Raw genomic sequence first — 21,259 nt, forward strand, 5'->3', positions numbered from 1 at the left:
CCCCAAGCTGTCCAAGAGGGCTGAGGGTCCAGTTTCAGGAAGTAGAAGTGAGCCCCTCCAAGAGGATGCTTCAGACAGACAGCACCCAAGGCCACAAAGAGTCACAGAATTTCTGAGAAGCACAGAGGGGATTCTCTATTTAAGCACTGATTGCTAATTGCCAGGGCTTAGGGGTAAGGGCTGGGACTTATCTCTGCAGCCCTGGTAGAACGCAGATTCACTTGGTGGTCAGCTCCCTGGGTTGCAGTGGGCCTTCTAGAACCAGCCAGCTCTGAGAGGTTGGGCCCTGCAAACTCAGCCACTCCAAGGGGCAGAAAGTCACATACAACAAGAAGATTTTCTAGAACGTTAAACCAGATAGTCAGGTCCACTCAGGGGGACTGTGGGGCCACACCAATCCTGATGCTGAGATGGAGGACCAGAGGTCTCAAAGAGAGGAGACAAGTATGTCAGGTTTTTGGATACAACAAAGTATTGCTTCCAAGAACAAGTCTTTCAGAATTTCTAAGTAAAGTGACAAACTTGATTCTGAATGGTTCCAGTGGTAGGTGACCGCCATGTGTGACCACAACCTGATTTTGTTCAATATCCTGAGGGTAAGACCATCACTTCCCCTCATATTCATTCAGTTTTGGAAAATAAAAAGGTGATCATTCAGGCAGCGGTTAGGAAAAGGTAGAAAGGAAGACTTTAATGCTAAATAGTAGTCCTTAAACTAAGAGGCTAATTTAAAATCTCACACTGGAATCTCAGGAAAGTCACTCGAGACAAAGGATAAGAAAATCAGTAACATAAAAAATGAAGACCTGTTAGCACAGCACAAAAGTACATTCTCCCCTGTTGCCCTGGGTCTACTCGACAACCCCAGTGGGTCAGGCATACAGGCTCAGGCCTGGCTTCTCTACTACATCCCACCCATAATCAAAAACAGGCTCAGAGAAGTTGACCGACTTGTTCAAGGTCACACAGAGGTACAGTCCAGACCAAATGAAATTTAAAATTGCAGTAGCAAAGCACACAGACCATTGAGGAGAAAGAGAGAGTCTTTTTCAAAAAATGGCAAGATTTTAAAAATCCCCAAGGGAAGAGCACAAAGAAGTGTCCAGAGGATGAACTTGAAAGTAGTCAAAACAAAAGGGAATCTGGGGATCACAGGAGCCCTGAAGGGTAACTGAAAATATTCAGAGCAGCAAATCACTCGGGTGGGTCAGTTGGGGTCTGACCCATTCCCAGCCCGGTGACCTGGGCGAGTCACTGTCCCTCTCTGTGCCTCCTGTCTGGGATCCAATCTCACAGGGCTTGTTAGGAGGATGAAATAGGACAACGGATGTAAATCAGTGAGAGAAACACTCACCCTCTGGTAAGCGTGACAGAAGTGTCTGCTAGGACTATTAGAATAGTATTACTGAGACTTCCCTGGTGGCGCAGTGTAAAAGAATCTGCCTGCCTGCCAATGTAGGGGACATGGGTTCAATCCCCAGTCCGGGAAGATCCTACATGCCGTGGAATAACTAAGCTTGTGAGCCCCAACTACTGAAGCCCATGCACCTAGGGCCTGTGCTCCACAACAAGAGAAGCCAAGCAACAAAGAGTGGAACCTACTCACTGCAACTAGCAAAAGCCCGAGCAAAGCAATGCAGACCGAGCGCAGCCATAAATAAATGAATAAATAATTTTTTTTAATAAAAACAATAGTATTATTGGTATGGATACATGTAAAGTACTTAGGCCAATACCTGGAAAATAGTGCTTTAGCTCTTTTCACTATTGGCTCTCTTTTTTTAAAAAATCATTTTTAACCTAATGACATTATATTTTAAAAATATATGGTTTATCAATGCATATTTTTCATAACACACTTGGCTCTGTAAGGCTCTGGGGTGGAGCACTGTGGGCTCCTGAAGACACGGCACACGTTGTGCCACTGCTAACCCCATGCAGCCAGATCATAGGTGTGGTCCTTGGAAATAAACACAAAACCCTGCTCCGTCTTTGCACACAGCTCCGGGGCTTCTGCCGTGGCATGCCGTGATAAAGACGGCTAAGGTCCAGAGAAGGGCCACCGTGAAGGCACAAACTTCCACGTGGGGGGAAAGGACAAAGTAAGCAGAGTCGGGAGGAGAGCCTGGACAAAGATCGTGGAGGCTTGAAGTCCAGGCAAGTGGACAGGGCTTGCCTTCTAAAGTTTTTTGAAATGCTGCCACGGAGGATCACCACTTTGAGTTTTTAAAGAGCAATTGTACTAGCAGTAAAGGATGTGGTTTTAAAAAGTGGATATTCAGCACACAGAACTTATCATCCCAGAGGGTGCAGTGACTGAAAATAGAAACTAGGCTAAGGACATGATTTATTAAGAGAACTCAGAGTCTCGGAGAATACTGCTAAGTTTGAGAGTATTTCCATGAAAGGCGACCGACCTCTCAAAACGCTTGTCAGCATCACTGTCACAGACCCCAGGGCTGGCTCAGGGAGGCACGAGTTCTAGAAATGGGAAATCATTCCTCCTCACTCCCCACTAGCTGCCAAAACGGTGACGCCACAGGATATTTTCAAAACTGTCCGTTGAGAAAGTGTCCATGACAGTGATGCCACAATACAGATGTCATAACTGTGTGACTGCTATGAAATTTTCCCAAGTTCTGTAATGAGGGAGATATATGTGGGAAAGCATGAAGGCAAAGGACAGAACAACAATGAAAAGCCATGAAAGAGAGTATGAAGGTGTACATCGCTCAATCGTGTCCGACTCTTTGAGACCCCATGGACTATACAGTCCATGGAATTCTCCAGGCCAGGATACTGGAATGGGTAGCCATTCCCTTTTCCAGGGGATCTTTCCAACCCAGGGATCAAACCCAGGTCTCCCGCATTGCAGGCCGATTCTTTACCAGCTGAGCCACCAGGGAAGATCAAGAATACTGGAGCGGGTAGCCATCCTTTCTCCAGGGGATCTTCCCGACCCAGGAATTGAACTGGGGTCTCTTGCATCACAGGCAGTTTCTTTACCAACTGAGCTATCAGGGAAGCCTAAATAAAAGCTGAAAAACCTTTAGTTAGGAATAACAGTTCTGTGGAACTGACCAGAACAGGCTTGCTTGTTGGTAAATTTAGAAAAAAAAAAAAAGTTAACTTCCCATATTGGCTCTTTGAATCTTTACAGCAGAGGCCAACCATCAAACAGTTACATTTCCAATGTTATTGTAGTTTATCCAGTACCCTAACTGAGAGACTTTTGAGAGGTGAAGAGAGTGCACTTAATAATTCCACTGGGACCCCCACATACATGGGGACTATCCTGGACATACTAGGGTGTGTGATCACCCAAGTGAAGTCCCAAAGTTGGGCTTGGAATTTCCAGGCAGAATTCAGGTTTTCTGAGGGTGCTATTAAACAAAATAACATTCCCTTATGACTTGAATTCACATAAAGGGTAGGAAGATTTTCTTCTCTTCTCTGGAGAATAAAACTGAGGTGGGGGAGGGGTGACGTCAACGTGGAGAATGATGGTGGGAGCAACGCCCCCCTCATTGGTGCTTTATTTTTCACTTTAAATCAATGGTTCATAGCTGTGGTTGAGTCCCAGGAGAGCCTTTCAAAATAACTCAGGCTGGGGCTTACCCCAGACGAAATAAATCATCTCTGGATTTTCTTAAAAAGTCACTACTAATAGTTTGTGAAATGGTTTGAAACTTCAAGGTAAATCAAGTTGAACAAATGTCTCCAAATCCATTCCAGAGGCCCCTCCCCACAGTAAAGCAACAAACCCAGGTGAATAAGACAGCCATGAGTCCCCAAAGGTGAAGCCAGGTCCCTTCTTCCTTCTGGGCCCCTCTTCTGCTCCACACCTTCCGTGGTCTGTCTGGATCCGGGGATATAAAAGCTGCCCTTTGGAAGGAAGAGGGACTTGGTTGCCCTAGATGAGGCAAACGGCTTGGAAGGCCACTTCCTGGGGTTTCTCGGGATGATGTCAAGTCCATGGAGGGTGATTCCCCATTCCCAGGGGTTTTCTGCCCTGACATCCAACTCTGGGGTCATTTTAACCATCTCTTATGCCATTCTCCACATCTTAGACCAACAGCAAAAACACAATATGATGAAATGTAGCACAAAATTTCTGTCTTTCTCCACAACACATAATTAAAGCTATCTTATTAAAAAGCTATACATATAGTCTGCAGGCAAGAATACTGGAGTGGATATCCATTCCCTTCTCCAGGGGATCTTTACCACCCAGGGATCAAACCCACATCTCCTGCACTGCAGGCAGATTTTTTTACTGTCTGAGCCACCAGGGAAGCCCGTGTGTGTGTCTGTGTGTGTGTGTGTGTGTCTGTGTCTGTGTGTGTGTGTCTGTGTGTGCGCGTTACCTGCCGAAAGAGAAAAGTAGATCCAGTTCTAGAAACTATTTGGAAAGGAAATCACAAAGTACATCTCTCTGTTCTTATCATGGCCATGAGGTGGTCACCCCAGCCTTGGATCTGGCACATGAATCCCTAGGGGATGACTCAGATGGTCACCACCATGCCCTGCAACACTGGTCTGGTGTAAGTTTTCTGATGGAAAGTACAATTGATTCCCTTTGCTCTGTGCTGCCCTGTGAAGTATATTTTATTTTTGATGCACTCTATTGTTTTTAATGAAAAACTTCTCATGAGCCAGAATTTGGAAGTAGCTATTTACAGCTGAGTTTTATGAACATCACAGTCAAGAATTAGAAACAAACGTAAAATTGGTTATAGCTGTACTAGTCTACATAACAGATTCAACTCTCCAATTTGTGTCCTCACCATTTGTAACATTTGTAAATTAGTCTCTGCTCACATTTCCTAGACCCCCCTGCCCCAAAATGGGTTCCTGGGTCCCATTGCAGAACATTCTGGAATCAGGTAAATTTTTCAACATGCTACTTTTCTCTTATGCTCTCACTTTATAAAAACTATATGAGCCTTTGTAGCTGGGCAATACAGGTTTTTAAGAGGTCACCACCTACTTCAAGAAAGAACTGAACTCTGGGCCACTGAGAGGGTGCCACCAGGCTCCCGTCACTGACCACAGTGGGACCCAGAGAAGTGGGGGAGGTGAACCTGTTTGGGGTCTTCTCAAGGAAGCTTTTCACTTTGCCATTTCTTTCGTAAAAAATGAGGTCAGAAGGGCCTTCATTGCCAACTAGGACTCTTTAATTCCTCGCCCCCTCAACCCCAAGTCAAGAGGCAGCAACCTCTGAGGCTAAGGAGCAACCAGGACAAGCCCGGAGGGTCTAGACAGCCAGAGGGGCTCACGTGGGAAGGAGTGGGATGAAGGAGACGGGCCAACCAGATCAGCGGGAGCGAGGGCACGTCCTGGGTGATCCGAATGCTGTTTTAACCGCACCAGGCAAGCCTTCTCCCAAATGGCACATCTGACGGTAAGAGCGGGAGCGCCCGTGTAGGTGGCTCATCACCACACGTGACCAGTCCTGGAAGTCAGGACACAGAGACACCAAGAGCAATATCACCTCCCGAGGCACTGTTTTCCAGAGAGAACAAGAGGGTTCTGCTTCCAGTTGGGGGAAAGGACTGCCTGGCATGGCTTTCTATTTTGGATCTTGGCAGTTAGATTTGTAAACAGGAAAAAGCTGGAATTCTGACTTGGGGATGGGGTAGGGCTGGAAATGGTTCAGATTCACATCCTTGCTGGAACTGGGCAGACATCAACTTGAGGGTAAAGGCCAACTCGGGAAGAGCAGCAGGTAGTTCCAGACCCATCTCCCCTACCCCACCCTCGACACCAGAAAAGTTTTTAACAGGAAGGCGACCTTTTAGAGCTCCCGACCTAGCCTTTCAGTATCACACATCACCAGCATCACACATGGTGACAGGCACAAACTCTGTCCTTAGGTCCTTCTCGAAAGGATACTCCTGTCCTGAGGAAGCTTGCACACACTTTCTGATTCCAAATCGGAGCCCAGCTGGCAGATCAAGAAGCCCAATTCAGACAGTTTATACTCACCCAAAATGATGCTAAACAGAGCAACCCACGGAGCCGAAATTAATTCGTGATAGTAAGTTCTGGCATGTTTACTCTAAACTATCCTTTGAAAAGTGTTTTCTCTTATTCCAGGGCCCTAAGAAGACAGTCTTAAACCTGTTTTAAAACTGAAATATACCTAGGATCACAAGAGTTATTTTTTTAGACCAGTTCTTTAAGCTATGTAAAGGAGACCCTAATAATGCAGTGAATCATCAGAAATAAAATCTGTGATCCAGTATCACGCAGCCTTTTCATCAGTGCTCCTTAGTCATGACTTTACCTTTGATGCTCAGTAACTTCATATACAAAGCTCTTCATTTATAAAAGTAGATAGAACATCTCTGTTAAAGACACTACACCAGCAATGCCCTCAGTGTTCGCAAACATCTATGAGAAATAAGAAATCTAGATACATGTATAATGTTTACAGGATGCTAACTATATGGCTGTATAGAAGCATCCAGATAGTGGTAGCAAGCTGACTCAGCCAGGGGATTAGCTGAAGAAATGTCCCATAGCTTACTGTCTTACAGCTGAGGTTTAAACCACTATCAACCATAAACAACAAATGGGAGCGTGAATAAACACATCCACAGGATAAAGTCAGTGTGTCTGATAAATTAGCAAGTCTACTTTCCCCTAGTGAATGTCAACATTTGCTGTCAGGCTATGCTAACAATCCCTGGATAAACATTTTTTTTTTTCCTCCAGGTTATTAGGTTCTTGGAAAGCTACTTGCCTATCAGTGTTAATAAGTTGCTAGCTTTGTTAGCAACAAAAGGTCCCTTACTCATTTAGCTCACACCTAATGTGTGACACAGGGTACTGGATGAAAAGTCAGATTTTTATACCAACTGCCTTTTTAAGCAATTAGTAAGAGCAACACAAAGGGCATTTTATATATAACAAAACTCTCCATTCTAGCCAACATCTGTAAGTAACTCAGCAAATGAAGAGGCATGCTGGATGCAAGCAATACCTTGGAGACGGACAGCTCCTTCGATTTAGATTCAAACAGGTGCTCCAGCTTGGAGGTGTCCACCTTAATGGGTTCCAGTTTCGACCACAGGAATTCTCTGCAGCGGCCATTGTTCTTACACGGCCACTCAAAAGGCCGGACTTCATTCCAGAACAGACGGATGGTCTTCTTTTTCTTGGTGAATGCTGGCTGACCCCTGGGTACCTGGGGCCACCCTAAGCCCTGAGGAGCGTTGAATACTGGAGGGGGGGCCAATAAATTACCGGGGACTGGAGGGGGAGGCACGCCGTCCAGCAGGGGTGGAGGGGGTGGGGGCGGCAAACCCAGAAAGGTGGGTGGGGGCGGGGGAGGTGGCCCTGGGGCCTCTCGGTGACCCAGGTCCACGTCCAGGACGTCAATGTCATCCTCCTCGCCCAGGTCAGTGAAATCCATGTCCTGGATTCTGAGCTCCCTGGGATTGGCCATGAGCTGGTCCCAGATGTAGTCGGATTCCGTCTTGGGCTGAGCTGAGGCCTTCTCTGCAACCTTGTCATTGGGATCTGCGTCAGGGGAGATGGACCCCCTCCCTAGGTCCCCGCTGTTGAATTTCTCCGCGAAGGCTTTCACACTGCCCCGATTGTCCAGACAGCCAACGTCCACCCTCTTGACACTCTCATCCTGGGCCAGGGAACTGGCCTGCAGGGTGGATATCCGGCTGGCCAGGCTGGCTACCGCCTCGGCCCCCTGCGCGGTCCTCTCAGCCTCGCCCTCCCCCTTCTCCTCGTCATCCGCGGGCTTTCTGTTATGGGCATACAGCATGTCCAGCATGAACCGTTTGCTGGTGAGGATGTCGCCACACTGCTCATTTACACTGGCATCCTGAGCACCCGCAGACCACAGACCTGAAAGCACACAGGAGAAAAGAATGAGAACATCACAGCGGTCTTGATGCCATGGGAGAACCAACCAGGCAACATGCAGGCATTTCACACAGGAGTAATCAGGAAGACCTAGAAATAAAGCAATGGAAGAGGAAGGTGGTCACGGCTGACAAGATGCTCTTGATCAGAAAGAGATGCTGTGTCAAATGGCCGATGGCTCACTCTAGGGATCCAACACTCTCATAGGCGTGACACAGCTTGTGGCTCTGGCCTAAGCTCATGGGAAAAAATTTCCTCGCCTTTTCTGCCCACCCATGATAGCTGGTCAAGACCCACTCAGGACAACTGCCCTAACTACACACAGGGAGGCAAGGAAATGCCCCCTCACCCATGGCAGGTACTAGAAAGGCTGTAGAATTACTCCTTTTTCCCCCTGCTCCACTTCTGCACCAGTGAAGCTAGACTGCTTGGAGAAACGCACAGACTGTACCACTGGTCACATGGCCACCAGTCTTCAAGAGACCCTTAATGCTGCCTGGTGGCCCCATCCATGACCTCTACTAAATGGCTTTACATATGCTTCCTCTTTCCTCTAGGCTCCCCTATTCACCTCATCCTCTGCAAGCATCGCCTTGCTTTCTGTTTCAAAAACTTAATAAACAAAGTTGGAGATCTTCCAGGGCCTCCATTCTGCCTCCACTTACCCACCTGCACCTGAACGCTGATGACGTCTGTCCTGTGACTACTGATCACCTGTCCTCTTAGTGGGACTCATCCGCTCCAGTGATTCTTCATCTTGCATCTCCCATGCTCCTCCCACTAGGCCTTCATACTGGTATATACACATGGTATAATTTTACCCAATAAATGAAAACAAAAAATCTCACTTGATTCTACTTATCCCTCCAGCTATAATCTAAATTTTCTCCTTTCTTTTAAAGTAAAGCTGGGAGAAGGGAGAGTTAGGGAGTTTGGGAAGGTCATATACACACTGCTATATTCAAAATGGATAACCAACAAGGACCTATTGTAGAGCACATGGAACTCTACTCAAACGTATGTGCCAGCCTAGATGAGAGGGGAGTTTGGGGGAGAACGGATACATGTATGTATATGGCTGAGTCCCTTCAAGGTTCACCTGAAACTACCACAATGTTGTTAATCAGCTATACCCCAAAACAAAATTAAAAAAAACACAAACAAAAAATAAAGCTGCATATAAGAGTTGTTTTGCTGTTTCCAATTTCTTTCTTTATTCTCTCTTGAACTCAATCTAATGAAGTTTTTGCTCTGTTTCAGAGATGCCCCTTTCTGGGTGACCTATGACCTTTCTGTTGCACTAGACTTTCATCCTTGAAAGTTCCTTGACTTTCATCCTTCACTTGGCCTCCCAGACTGCACTCACCTGGTTTGCTGCCTTCTCTTTGGCTGCTCCTTCTCAGTCTCCTGTGTTGGTTCCTCCTTATCTTTAACCTTTAAGTGTCTGTGGACCTCTTCTCTTCATCTACACTCCCTTTCCTAGCCTTCATCTCATCCAGTCTCAGGCCTTTAAATGCCATCTTCTGCCCTCAGTCCCATCCACTCACCCAATCCGCTTCTTCTGCAGTCATTTCTGGCATCAGTTGCGGCCACTTCATCCATCCTTCATTCATCCAGTGTAATTGCTGCCAATTCCAAAAGCCTCAGAATCATCCTTGACTTTTATCCTGTTCTTTCATCCCAGTCCTATTAGTTAAATCTTCACGTTGCATCCAGAATCCAATCACTTTTCTCATTACTACTCCTGCCACAACCCCAGTCTGAATTAGTGAGGTTGCTTGCCAACAAAGGAGCATCCAGTTGATCTCAGCTTCCACGCTTGTCCCTCTACAGTGAATTCTCAACCCCAGAGCCACATGATGTGTTGCAATGTCCAACTTATCTTTCTGCTCTAAGTCTTCCAACGGTGCCACATTTCACTGAGACAAAAAGCCAGTGACCTGTCTGTTCACAAGCCACGTGTGATCCCACCTTAATTTTTTTTTCTCCCTCTCCTACCACTACCTCCACCACTGCTGCCACCCTAGATACACACACACGGACCTCTTCAGCAACAGCACCAACCTGACATTCCTAGAACTCACCAGGTGTGACGTGATCCAGACTCAGGACCTTTGCCTCTCCTGGGGCAAACCCAGTTAATCACATGATTTGCTTCTCAACTTCCTTTTGGTTTTAGCTCAAACAGTGTCTACCCAGTGAAATCTTCCCCAACCACCCTATTTAAAATTGTGCACACCTCCCTCTCGCCCACAGCTGATCATCTTTTCCTGCTTTATTTTCTACCCGAGCACGTCTTACTGTCTGATCTTCCACACACCTTCCTCTTTGAGCTTATTGTTGCCTTTGTCCCATTACTGGAACGATTATAATTATTTGTTAAATTGTGTTCTTCCTCGGAATGTAAACTCTACAAGAGCAGGGATTTGGGTCTGTTTTGTTCCCTGTTGTATCCCCAGCATCTAGGATGAGTGGATGAATGGATAAATGGTCAGGGACATCATTCCTCTGAGTTTGCTTCCTGAGGTCCAGCAGGGCTGTGCGGTGGGCATTTCAGGCTGTGAGTTCCATCAGATATCCAAGGGCCTCTGTGGCTACTCATTTGGGGACAGGGCAGAAGACCTAGGCCGAGGACGTGAGCAGCATGAGCTTCTCTACCAAAGAGCTGGGTCAAACAGGCTGGGGAGGACACTGGTCTCTCTCCCGTGGCCGTGCCTTCATCTCTGAGGAGGCATTTACTGGGGAAGCCCAAAGGCCCCAAGTGCTCTGATTTTTCCAGCGTCGTTTTGTCCTCTAGGCTCTGCTCATCAGCGGCCTAAGCTCTCCAAGCGCCCACACCAGAACAAGGAGGTCTTGAGTCCTCTTGGAGACTGGCTTCACAAACAAGATACATTTCGACGATAACTACCATCAAAGAGGCAGGAGGTGGCATTTGAGGACACAACGGAAAAATCACTACAGCTGCTCAAACAGTCCCGTAAATAAGGAGACTGCTTTGATGCCAGGAAGCTGTGGTAGATAAAGTGACTGAGTCTCTCTCAACAGACCGCCTCACTCTCTCCATTTATTGGGAAATGTTGGCAATTTCTTATTTTGGCAACAGGGCAAAGAGCATAATCAGGTAACATTTTAAATGCTGGCTTTCAAGTTTACTTTCTTCATTCATTTATGTCTTTTATAAAATCATTACGTAGGGTGCTTCTTTGTCCCTAGCAATTTCCTTTGCTCTGAAGTGTACTTCATCTGATATTAATATAGCCATTAATATGGCTTTTCTTTGATTAATGTTGGCATGACATCTTTTCCCAGCTTTTAACTTTCCATCTGCCCATGTCATTACATTTGATATGAGTGTTGTATACGATAGCACAGACTTGACTGGTGTTTTTATCCACTCTTCAAATCTCTGTCTTTCACTTGATACATTAGGACTTAAGTGTGCCATTTTATTTGTTTTGTTTGATCCTTGTTTCAGTGTTTGGTCCTCCTTTCTTGGTCTTGGGTGGATTGCTTGAACATTTTTTAGAATTTCAATGTGACTTATTTATAGTGTTTTTGAGTACATTGCTTCATGTAATTTTCCTAGTAGTTGCTCTAGGTATTACAGTATACACACTCACTTATTTAGTCTATTGGTATTGGGTTTCCCTGGTATCTCAGTGGTAAAGAATTCACCTGTAAATGCAGGAGATGCAGTTTTGAGCCCTGGAGATCCCCTGAAGAAGGAAACAGCAACCCACTCCAATATTCTTACCTGGCATGTCCCATGGACAGAGGAGCCTGGTGGGCCAGTCCATGGAGTGGTAAAGAGTTGGACACAACTTAGTGACTAAACAAAAACAAATTGATGTTTTACTGCTTTGAAGTGCAGAAACTTTACTTCCATTTACATCCCTTTACCCTTCCACTTTTAAAAATACAGTTGTCTTCAGTATTTCCTCTACATATGCTGAACACCATATAGCAAATGCAATGTTTGCTTCAACCATCGAATATGATTTAAGAAGCTCATGAGTAAAAATATGGCATTTTTATTTACCCCTATTTTTACCCATTCTGTTGTTCTTTTCTTGCTGGAGTCCCAAGTTGTCTTCTATCATCATTTCCTTTCTGTTCAGAGAACTTACTTTAGCCATTCTTCAAGGGGAGGTCACTAGTGACAAATGCTCTTGGTTGTTCTTTAACTGAGAATGTTTTTATTTCCCCTGCATTGTTAAAGGCCACTTTTACTGTACATGTAATTCATTGTTGACAGTTATGGTCTTTCAGCACTTGACAGATGCTGTCTTCCTTTCTGCCGGCCTCCATGATCCAAACAAGAAATCTGCTATCCTCTGAACTGCTGCTCTTCTATAGGTATCACATCATTTCTTTATGTCTTAAAAAATTATGATTTGGCTTTTAGTTATCATAAGTTTGATTATCATTTGTCTTGGTGTTGATTTCTTTGGATTTATCCTTGTTAGGATTTGCTCAGCTTAAATCTGTAGACTTATGACTTCTGCAACACTTGGGAAAATCTCAGCCATTATTTCCTCAAACATTTTTCCACACTGCACTCTCTCTCCTCTTTTTAGATGAAATGAATGTCAGTTTTACTGACATAGTCCCATAGGTCCCTGAGGCTCCTTTCATTTTTAGTCTATTTTTTCTCTGCTATTCAGATTTGGTAATTTCCACTGATCTGTTTTCAAATACACTGATTATTTCCTTTATTGTCTCTAATCAACTATAAAGTATGTCAAATACTTTATTTCAGCTTGTATTTTCCAGTTGTATAATTTTCCTTTGGTTCTTTTTTGAAAATTTCTTTGCTAAGACTTTTTTTATGTATTTCCTGACAGTTTGTAACTGTTCTCTAAAGCATTATTATGGTGACTGCTTTAAAACTTTTGACAGATCATCCCAGCATCTGTCAAAAGTCTTAAAGCAGTTACCATAATAATGGCATCTCTGGATGGTCTTTTTCCATTCAAGATGTCAGTGCCCTGCTTCTTGACATGACGAATGATTTTTGATTATATCCTGGATGTGTTGGGTATTATGGGATAGACTTTGGATCATATTTAACCTTCTCTTTCAGCAGATAGTCACACTTTCGGGGTGTAGTTTATAGGTCTTGGTGCAGGCATATGTTCAGCTCCCTGCTGGGTCCCACTGTCATCAGGAAGAGGGCTGACTCACTCCCTCAGTATAGATGGGCTGAAGCCCCTTGAACCCAGAAGCATCTTCCCAGTGGACATGAAGCACTGACTCCCATTGGCTCACTGTCTCCAAGTGAAGTGAAAGCTCAGTTTCCCACCAGTCCTCACCAATGGCTAATCCCACCTCCAACCACATCATTCTACCTTGTTTATGCTGGGTGGGGATGGAGGCTCAGCTTCCCCTGATCCCCCACTGGTGTTGGGGACAAGGAGAGTGAAGGTGGGAAGAGAGAAGGCTATTAGTCTTTCCGCCAGGTCCTCATTAAGTGTGGTCCTGCTGGGGTCCGGGTGAAGGCTCAGATCCCCACAAGACCCCACTGAAATGACCCTGTTGGAAGAATTGATATCCACTTGCTTCTCCCTGCAGGGGATAGACTATGAATTCCCCATTAGGCCAACAGTATCCCAGCAGCGGAATGGAGTGCTATCTGCTTCCACTGGGCAGGCAACAGAAGACTGGCTCCCTTCTGAGTCCTGCTGACACTACAGGGTTGAGGGAGGGGAGGGAACTGGAGAGCCGTCACTCCTGTTTCCATGTGGGTGTGTACAGAAGACTACCTCCTCTTCTGTCTTATTGAAACCACTGGGTTAGGGAGAGAGGTGTGACAGTGGCATATTTTCCATTAGACCTTGTTTAGGATAGAGCACTTATTAAGAGCAGCACAGATTTTCTGTTCTGTTAGGCATGGCCTTTTCCAATCCTTTGGTTAAGGGAATCAGCTTTCCTTGAAGCTTCACTGCCATGTTGTTCAAGTCAAAAGACTCCTAGGCAGTCTACCTCCTTCTTTTCACCTTTCAGCATCCTTCTATGATTGGCTGTTCTATTATATCTAGAGTGTTGATATTTTAGTTGTAAGAGGGAGGAACTGGGAGTAATGGGGGTTCTCCATCTTAGCCTGATACTTCTTTATTCATCAGTGGTTTTATGAGCCCCTATTATGTTCTGGGTCCCCAGCTAGGAAGTAAGGACTCACAATGAACAAGACAGACAACCCCATCCTCATTGCATTCAAGTAGAGACAAAAGACAGTTATGGAAGTAACTACAACAAAGTGTAATCTATGCTACGATAAAGCCTATCATTCTAATGCCAGGGACTGCAACATCAAAAACAAAGAAAAATAAAACCACACACTTGCAATAAGATGAATTTCTTTCAAGCTCTACAAATTCATTCTCAACTAACAGCTACAACCTCTAGAAAAAAAGATTGGGAATCACTTTGATTGCCTTTGTGATTTAGTTGAGAAGATTCTGCAAAGCAAAAACTATGAGGACAGAGCTTCCCTGATTCCTGGTTGCTGATGGTGCCTGTGAGCAGTGGGATATTTTAGGAACCAATAAGCTACAATAAATAAACATGGTCATATCTCTTAACAGCACCAGACTAAAGCAGAAAAGCCACTGCAAAGCTCCAATTCCTGGACACCACCAGCTTTTGGTAGGAAGTCAATGGTTCTTCACTGGGAGTAGAGTCTCCATTTTTGGAAAGTTGTCCTTATTTGGAAGGATATTGGGCAATCTGATCCAAGAAAGTTCTTTTCCCTGGCTTATTTTTACTAATCCAACTTGTTGATATGTTTTAGGCTTGCTAAACCTAGTTATGATGAATAATCCTTAAAGCTACTCATAATGCAATAAAACATGATTTAAGGTCAAACTGATCAACAAGACTTACCCGACACTCTGTACTGTGACCAAAATTACACTAAATGTGAATAACAGCAAGTAAAATCTGAGAGTATAACTATAATCTGACTTTGAAAGAAATTTAGTATCAATATATGTAATCCTTTTAGCACCCACATATTCAACCAGATGTATTTTCAATGCAATGATTCTTAAGACATAAACCAAGTCTTCAAAGCCTTTCCCTTTTCATTGAGACTAGATATATATATGTAAAGAGAATAAAATATAATTATATAATTGTGAATACTCAAATATTAGACTAAGCCATTGGTTGACAGGTCTCTTGAATGAATTATGGCTTCATTCACTCATTCAATCTTTGTTCACTTGTCTAGGCTTCAGGGAGACTGTATTCTTAATATGTGAACTAACACATCATGCATGGGTCATGCCATTGATTGGCAGTCCCTTGTGGAGCCTTCATGCTGCCTTCTGGGACTAAGACATAAGGTCCTTGAATCTGTGTCACTGTAACTTAATGAAGGCTGCCCCACAAGACATGTCTCCACAGATAAGGAGTGTCCGTCAAGAGAGGTAGCTTCCTGACACCGCACACAAGTCATGAGTCAGAACATCAACTCCATAGTGTCACACATGAATCATAATTCAAATGATGGAGGTGGGAGGGGACATATGTATACCTATGGCTGATTCACATTGTTGTATGGCAGAAACCATCACAACACTGTAAAGCAATTATCCTCCAATTAAAAATTTAAAAAATAATTCAAATGATTATTTGAATCACTTAAAATTTCTAGAACCCTCTATGGCATCCTCCCCGAGTCCCTAATGAGAACTAACATTCCATTCGGTCCCTAAACATAAAGTCACCATGAAACAGGTGAAACTGAATGACTATCAGGCATAATATCAAAAAGGTATGATTCTATAAGAAAAAGCACATACTTAATACGGAAGAAAACAGTGGTCCTGTAGACAATTACCTAAATTACGTACATTCCAGCCGAGCCCATCAAACTGACCTCAGCACGCTATGAACTGGCCCTTTTTAAAAGTACTCATACGATTCATTTTGCCAAAGTTGCTCTGGTCTGAAATGTTTAGTCACAATGACTAAACATACTTCACTGCAAAATTAACTCTTTCAAGGGAGCAGATAACAACATGACGTGTCTCTAAATTTAAACCAGAAAACAGCCACACTTACTGTTCACAATTTAACAGTTAGAAGGAAGCTGAGGAACTTCTCTGCTGGGGCTCATTCCTCAGGAGAAGTCCCTGATGGCCCTTTCCCAGCTGTAAAGTGATGGTACAGCTGCATGGCAGAGGGAGGGAGCCCATCTGGGGGACAGGAAGCTGCTGGTTGGCTTAGTGCAGACACACACCCTCCTCCAGACACGGGGCACCAACTGGGGAGCAAACTGGGCCAGCAGGTCAACTCAGAGGCCAGTGAGCCAGGTGCCCCGCGCCGGGTGCCCTGGGCGGGGGCTTCCTTACCCGAGCCCTTGTCCCGGGAGAGCTTGTCCTCCTTGTCCTCCCTCTCCAACGTGCTGCTGGAGGACGAGACGCTGGAGGCCGAGCAGTTGTCACGCTCATTCACCGCCTCATTCTGCCGCTCCTTCTCGCTCAGGGAGGCTCGCTCCTCGTGTTCGGGCTCCAGGGCCCGCTCCACCTCGCTCTCTGCTCCCGCACCGGCAGGGGCTAGCTCCTGGCCGGCCTCATCGGCCACCTGCCCCACCTCTGCCTCCACGTCTGCCTCCGGTTCAAGCCCAGGCTCCCCGGTGCTGGCTGGAGGAGACAACAGCGGAGATGACAGTGAGGACGGGAATTTCTAGGCAACGTCGAGCGAAAGGGAGACCAGACGTGAGGCTGATTTCTTGGGGCCGTCTGCGGCAGACAGAATTCGAAAGTGGCCCTGAGACTCCCATCGCCTGGTTATTCAATCAAACACCGCGGGGAAGGGGATGGCGGCTGGCATTCATGTCTCAAGTCGCTCAACCTTACAGTACAGAGATCGCTCAGGTGGGCCTGATCCAACCTGGTGAGCCTTTTAGAAACAGAATGTTTTCTCATTAGCACCAGAAAAGGATGTCAGAGACATCAGAAGCACACAAAGTATTGTCCCATCCATGCTGGCTTTAAAGATGGAAGGGCCCACATGACAAGGAATGTGCAGGCCTCTAGAGGCTGAGAATGATTCCTGGCCAATAGCCAACAAGGAACAGGGACCTCAGTCCTGCAAGCATGAGGAACTGAATTCTGCCAACAACCTGAAAGACCCTGGAGGTGGACTCTTCCCAGAGCCTCCCAATAAGAGCCCCATCAGCCACAGCCTTAACCGTGGCCTTGAGATACCCCTGGCCAAGAACCAGTTAGCCAGGCTGGGTTTCTGACTCATGGGAACCATAAGATAATAAACAGGTGCTGTTTTGAACAGCTATGTTTGTGGTAACTTGTTACACAGCAATAGCAGACTGATACATGATCCTTTTGCTTCTTCAGGCAAAGAGGAAATAAGTTCATGGTGAATCAAGCTGATTAGCAAAGAGCAGTCTGATTTTCTTTTAAGTTATCAGTTGATATAAAATACATCCAGTTGACATAATTAAAAATTTTACTTTTTTTTGGCTGAGCTGTGTGGCATGTGGGGTCTTAGTTCCCTGATTAGGGATAGAACCTATGCCTCTGCAGTGGGAGCATCCAGTCTTAACTACTGGACTGCCAGGGGAGTCGCAGTCAGAGGTTTTATCAGTGACTAAACCAGTGAGGTCTGTCAACCTTTGCTTGAATTATGTCTGCTCATAATGTGATGCTTGCTTCCCTGGTGGCTCAAACAGGAAAGACTCTGACTGCAATGCAGGAAATGTGGGTTTGATTCCTGGTTCAGGAAGATCCCCTGGATAAGGGAATGTCTACCCACTGTAGTTTTCTCACCTGGAGAATTCCATGGACAGAGGAGCCTGGTGGGCTACAGTCCATGGGCTCATAAAGAGTCAGACATGACTGAGCAACTAACACTTTTACTTTTTCACTTTCAATGTGACGTTAGTCCATACACTTGAAAGCTATCTATAAGAATCACCCACAGGCAAAGAACTCTTTGTAAACCTTTCACAGCTGGAAATTTGTGGGTCAGGTTCCATGGATGTCATCCCCTAGAAGCCAGGAAATGACACAGTCTACCATATGCATGTTTTTACTGAGAAACCCTCTCAGCTGTGAGCTGTGGATGGATAGCAAAATGATTGGGAATACAACAGTACGTGTTCTAAGTACACACACACTGCTTGAAGCAATGCAGAGGTTCAGGCAGGATCTGTGCATGGGAGAAGTGTGAGGGGCCTGCCCAGACACCTAAGAACAGGCAGATGGAGGGGTTTGGGGGGCTCTCTCTTTGTGGAGACAACCTGCCAGCTCTGGTGAGCTGGGATGGCTGGAACAGGGTGCCCAGCGCAGCCCCTCAGCAGCCCAGGCAGAGGCATTACTATGCAAGAGCAGAGCTCAGGCCTTGCTGGGCAGAAGGCCCAGCTGCCCTTCAGCATCCCAGCAAGAAGTCATTCCGCCAGGCCTCGCTGGGCCCAGGACGCCCACCCCTCATCTGCTCTCAGGCCGTCTTCCCCGGAGACTGCGCCTGGGAACTGGAGAGGGAGGCAGAAGAGAGGAGATGCCAGCGTCTCCTTATGTGCTGGGTAACTTCCAGCCACCCCAGGGAAGTGATCTTCTGCCCAGAAACCACCCCAGGGCCATGCAGGTGGGAACTGGACATACAGCATGAAGGGACTCCTGCCCACCACCCCCTCCCAGGGCTTGGTGACACAACGCAAGTTTTCTGCTGCAGACTCGTCTCAGACAGGCACCGCCTTCCTGGAGAGAATGGAGGAGATGAGGGCGAGGTGGCAAAGGTCCTCTGCAGTCTGTTGGGTGTCCCCAAGAGGGCTGGTTTTGGAAGCCCTGTCTGGTCATGTGAGAGCAGTTTCCAGGCTGAGACTCACTGGCTGGCAGCTGCAGGAAGAAACTGAAGGGCACACGACTGTGACCCCGTGTGCCCAAGAATGCGTATGTCGAGTACTTTTCCTTAAAAGCAAAAACTGAGCTGGGTACAGGGAGAGAGTGAACAGACCTTTGAGAAAAATTCCCTTCGGTGTTGAAGGACTCTGCCTTTTCATCTGATAATAGAGTATTTAGCAAAGAGATACACAACTCCCCTCATTTTACCAGCACAGCAAAAGCATAGTTTTAGCAACAGCAGTGTCATCGTTGGGTTGACACAGAGCATATGTTCTTACACACATTTACTTCAGAATAGCCACATCAAAATGAAAATGTGTTTCCAACATCCTAGCATGTGGCGTGCGTTTAAGTTTTAATTGGTGAGCATATGGCGAAAACTGGCGAGGGTGCCTCTGTGGGGCTCTCTCACTGTCGGGGAGATGGCTGCAGTTGGTTGCCATCAGCCTGTGTCTACTCCCCATCCCCAGGAGACTGGCAGACAAAGCAGGAAGGATGCATCATTTAACGGCTGTTTGGCTCCAGCCTACACACACTCCACTGTCATGTTTCCTTCCATTTTAAGCAGTGACTCTGGCTCCTGATCAGCCAGGGACTTTAGGGACAAGTGAGGCAAGGGACATGCAAGCTCTAGAAAGCCACACACTCTGGGGAATAAACAGTGTAATTTCATCCCACTCTGTTCAGGCCGTACTTCCTGGAGCAGACATTTAAATGGGTGATCTGACCGCTGGGGTGTTTTCTCTCTTTCATCACTGCTGGGGAGACCATCATCTCCAAAACTACGTCCTGACCAGGACGCAGGGCTCAATGTCCACAAGGCCTCACTGCAAATCTGCAGTGTGTGACAGTGTTCTAATGATGAACCAATTAAAGAACATTCACACACAGTCCTGTCAAGGCAAACCACCAAAGACAGAGAAGGGAGGGGACAGAGAGCACACATCTTGGCTGCTCACTCCTGACATCTCCTGCACAGAATATACCAGGTGACAGATGTGTCTAGGACACAACATACACTCCTGCTTTCAGAGGGCTCACCACCGGGCTGGCGATAGGACGTAAAATCGCATCAGTGGGGTCACAGGGGGACGGGGCCAGGCAGCCAAGGGAGGGGCCTGAGAAACAAGTAAGAAGTCCCTGGACAAGATGCACAGCTGAGCCCTCCTTGAGCCGTATTAATCAAGCCCAGGAACAAGGAGGCACAAGTAACCTGGGGGCCAAGACTCTGCCTTCCTTTCACATCCAAGGGCCCCTGGTGTGGTCTTGGGACCAGTACCTGCTCAGAAAGTTCTCATGGACACTTAGGAAACACCCCAAAACTAGACACTGAATTCCAGAACATTTCTGCTCCCCTTCGCTTTCTCTTTCATCAGCATCTCTATCACCAACAGTCCCCTCCACAAACACACAGCTGTTCCTTTGGAGTCACTGCCCCAAGCCACGCCAGTGGCTCTCCCAGCACACTGGGGAAAAGCACCATCCGTGCTGGCTGAGTCCCCGGGAAACAGGAGGAACCACACAGGCCTGCAGGGAAAGTCCTCAGGGAGCTAAGGCATTTGCCAATACCGAGGGATGAAAATTGCTCACAACATTTCATGGACACCCAACAATGGTGTCAGTGGTGAGAAGCACGTGGGCACACGACACAGATCCAGCACTACAGACCTAGCTCTTGTTGTCACAGAGGTTACAGAGATGCCAAGAGATCCCACACAACACCCGTGACCTCAGTACAGCAAAGGTGGGCAAACCCCACCATCGGAGGACACAGGGAAAACCCCAGCCTCGCGGTTCCCACCAGACACAATAGAAAAATATTTATAAATGTGATGGATATTCTAAAAGCAAAGGCATGGTGCCCTAGGAGGGTCTGGCAAGAGTTTTTGGCAAAGCCTGGGAAAGGTCCTAAGACCCTGCGCTAAAACAGTTCATAAGAATAGTCTCTAAGGGTGAAAAGGAACTAAAGAGGGAAAATTGGGCATGAATGTTCTGGGTGGAAGGAGGAACATGTGCAGAGACCAGGAGCATGGGGCAAGTAGGAGGAGTCAAAGACGTCTGTGGTCAGGGGCTGGGGCAACAAGCCTCGAGGGTGAATTAGGGACCTGGGACTTCACACTGCAGGAGTGACGGGTGCTTAGGAAGAGACGGGCCATGTTCCACTTGACCCAAGAGAACTCCTGAGTATACCCACGTCACAGACAAACCACAGTTCCTGCTGGGACAGCTGAGATGGGCTGGTAGCTTCGGGGGGAGGCGCCTAGTCAGTGTGGGGTGAACATTCAGGAAGCAAACCCTGCAGACAAAGAGGCTGAGGAAAAAGAGGTAAATGCCAGCCAGTGGGACTCGAGAGGAGAAGAAAAGGCATAAAGGGTATCACTGGAAGAACACATGGGGAAGGGATCCCCTGGGGAGGGGGCAGTGTGTTCATATCCAAGGGGCACAGCAGTGCTGCAGGCCAGCAGTCTGAGCACAAACTGTCTATTAAACCCCCAACCTCTCTG

At 46.4% G+C, this 21,259-nt stretch overlaps 1 protein-coding gene across 38 annotated transcripts in view; it reads right to left on the bottom strand.

The window, feature by feature from the left end:
• FHOD3 (formin homology 2 domain containing 3) overlaps positions 1 to 21,259 on the bottom strand; it is a 514,139-nt gene that overhangs the window by 60,006 nt on the left and 432,874 nt on the right. For all 38 annotated transcript variants that reach the window (XR_014074757.1, XR_014074756.1, XR_014074755.1 and 35 more), the window contains 2 exons: positions 16,245 to 16,535; positions 6,989 to 7,869 (listed from right to left, as the gene is read on the bottom strand). Coding sequence is in view for 28 of the 38 variants with exons in the window: in XM_081562360.1 (XP_081418486.1) it covers positions 6,989 to 7,869; positions 16,245 to 16,535 (1,172 nt within the window). In the remaining 10 variants the exon portion in view is untranslated. The remainder of the gene's footprint in view (positions 1 to 6,988; positions 7,870 to 16,244; positions 16,536 to 21,259) is intronic.

Source organism: Giraffa tippelskirchi, chromosome 14 (genome assembly GCF_054371585.1).
Source record: "Giraffa tippelskirchi isolate mGirTip1 chromosome 14, T2T-mGirTip1v1.2.pri, whole genome shotgun sequence".
In the NCBI taxonomy this organism is placed as follows: Eukaryota; Metazoa; Chordata; class Mammalia; order Artiodactyla; family Giraffidae; genus Giraffa; species Giraffa tippelskirchi.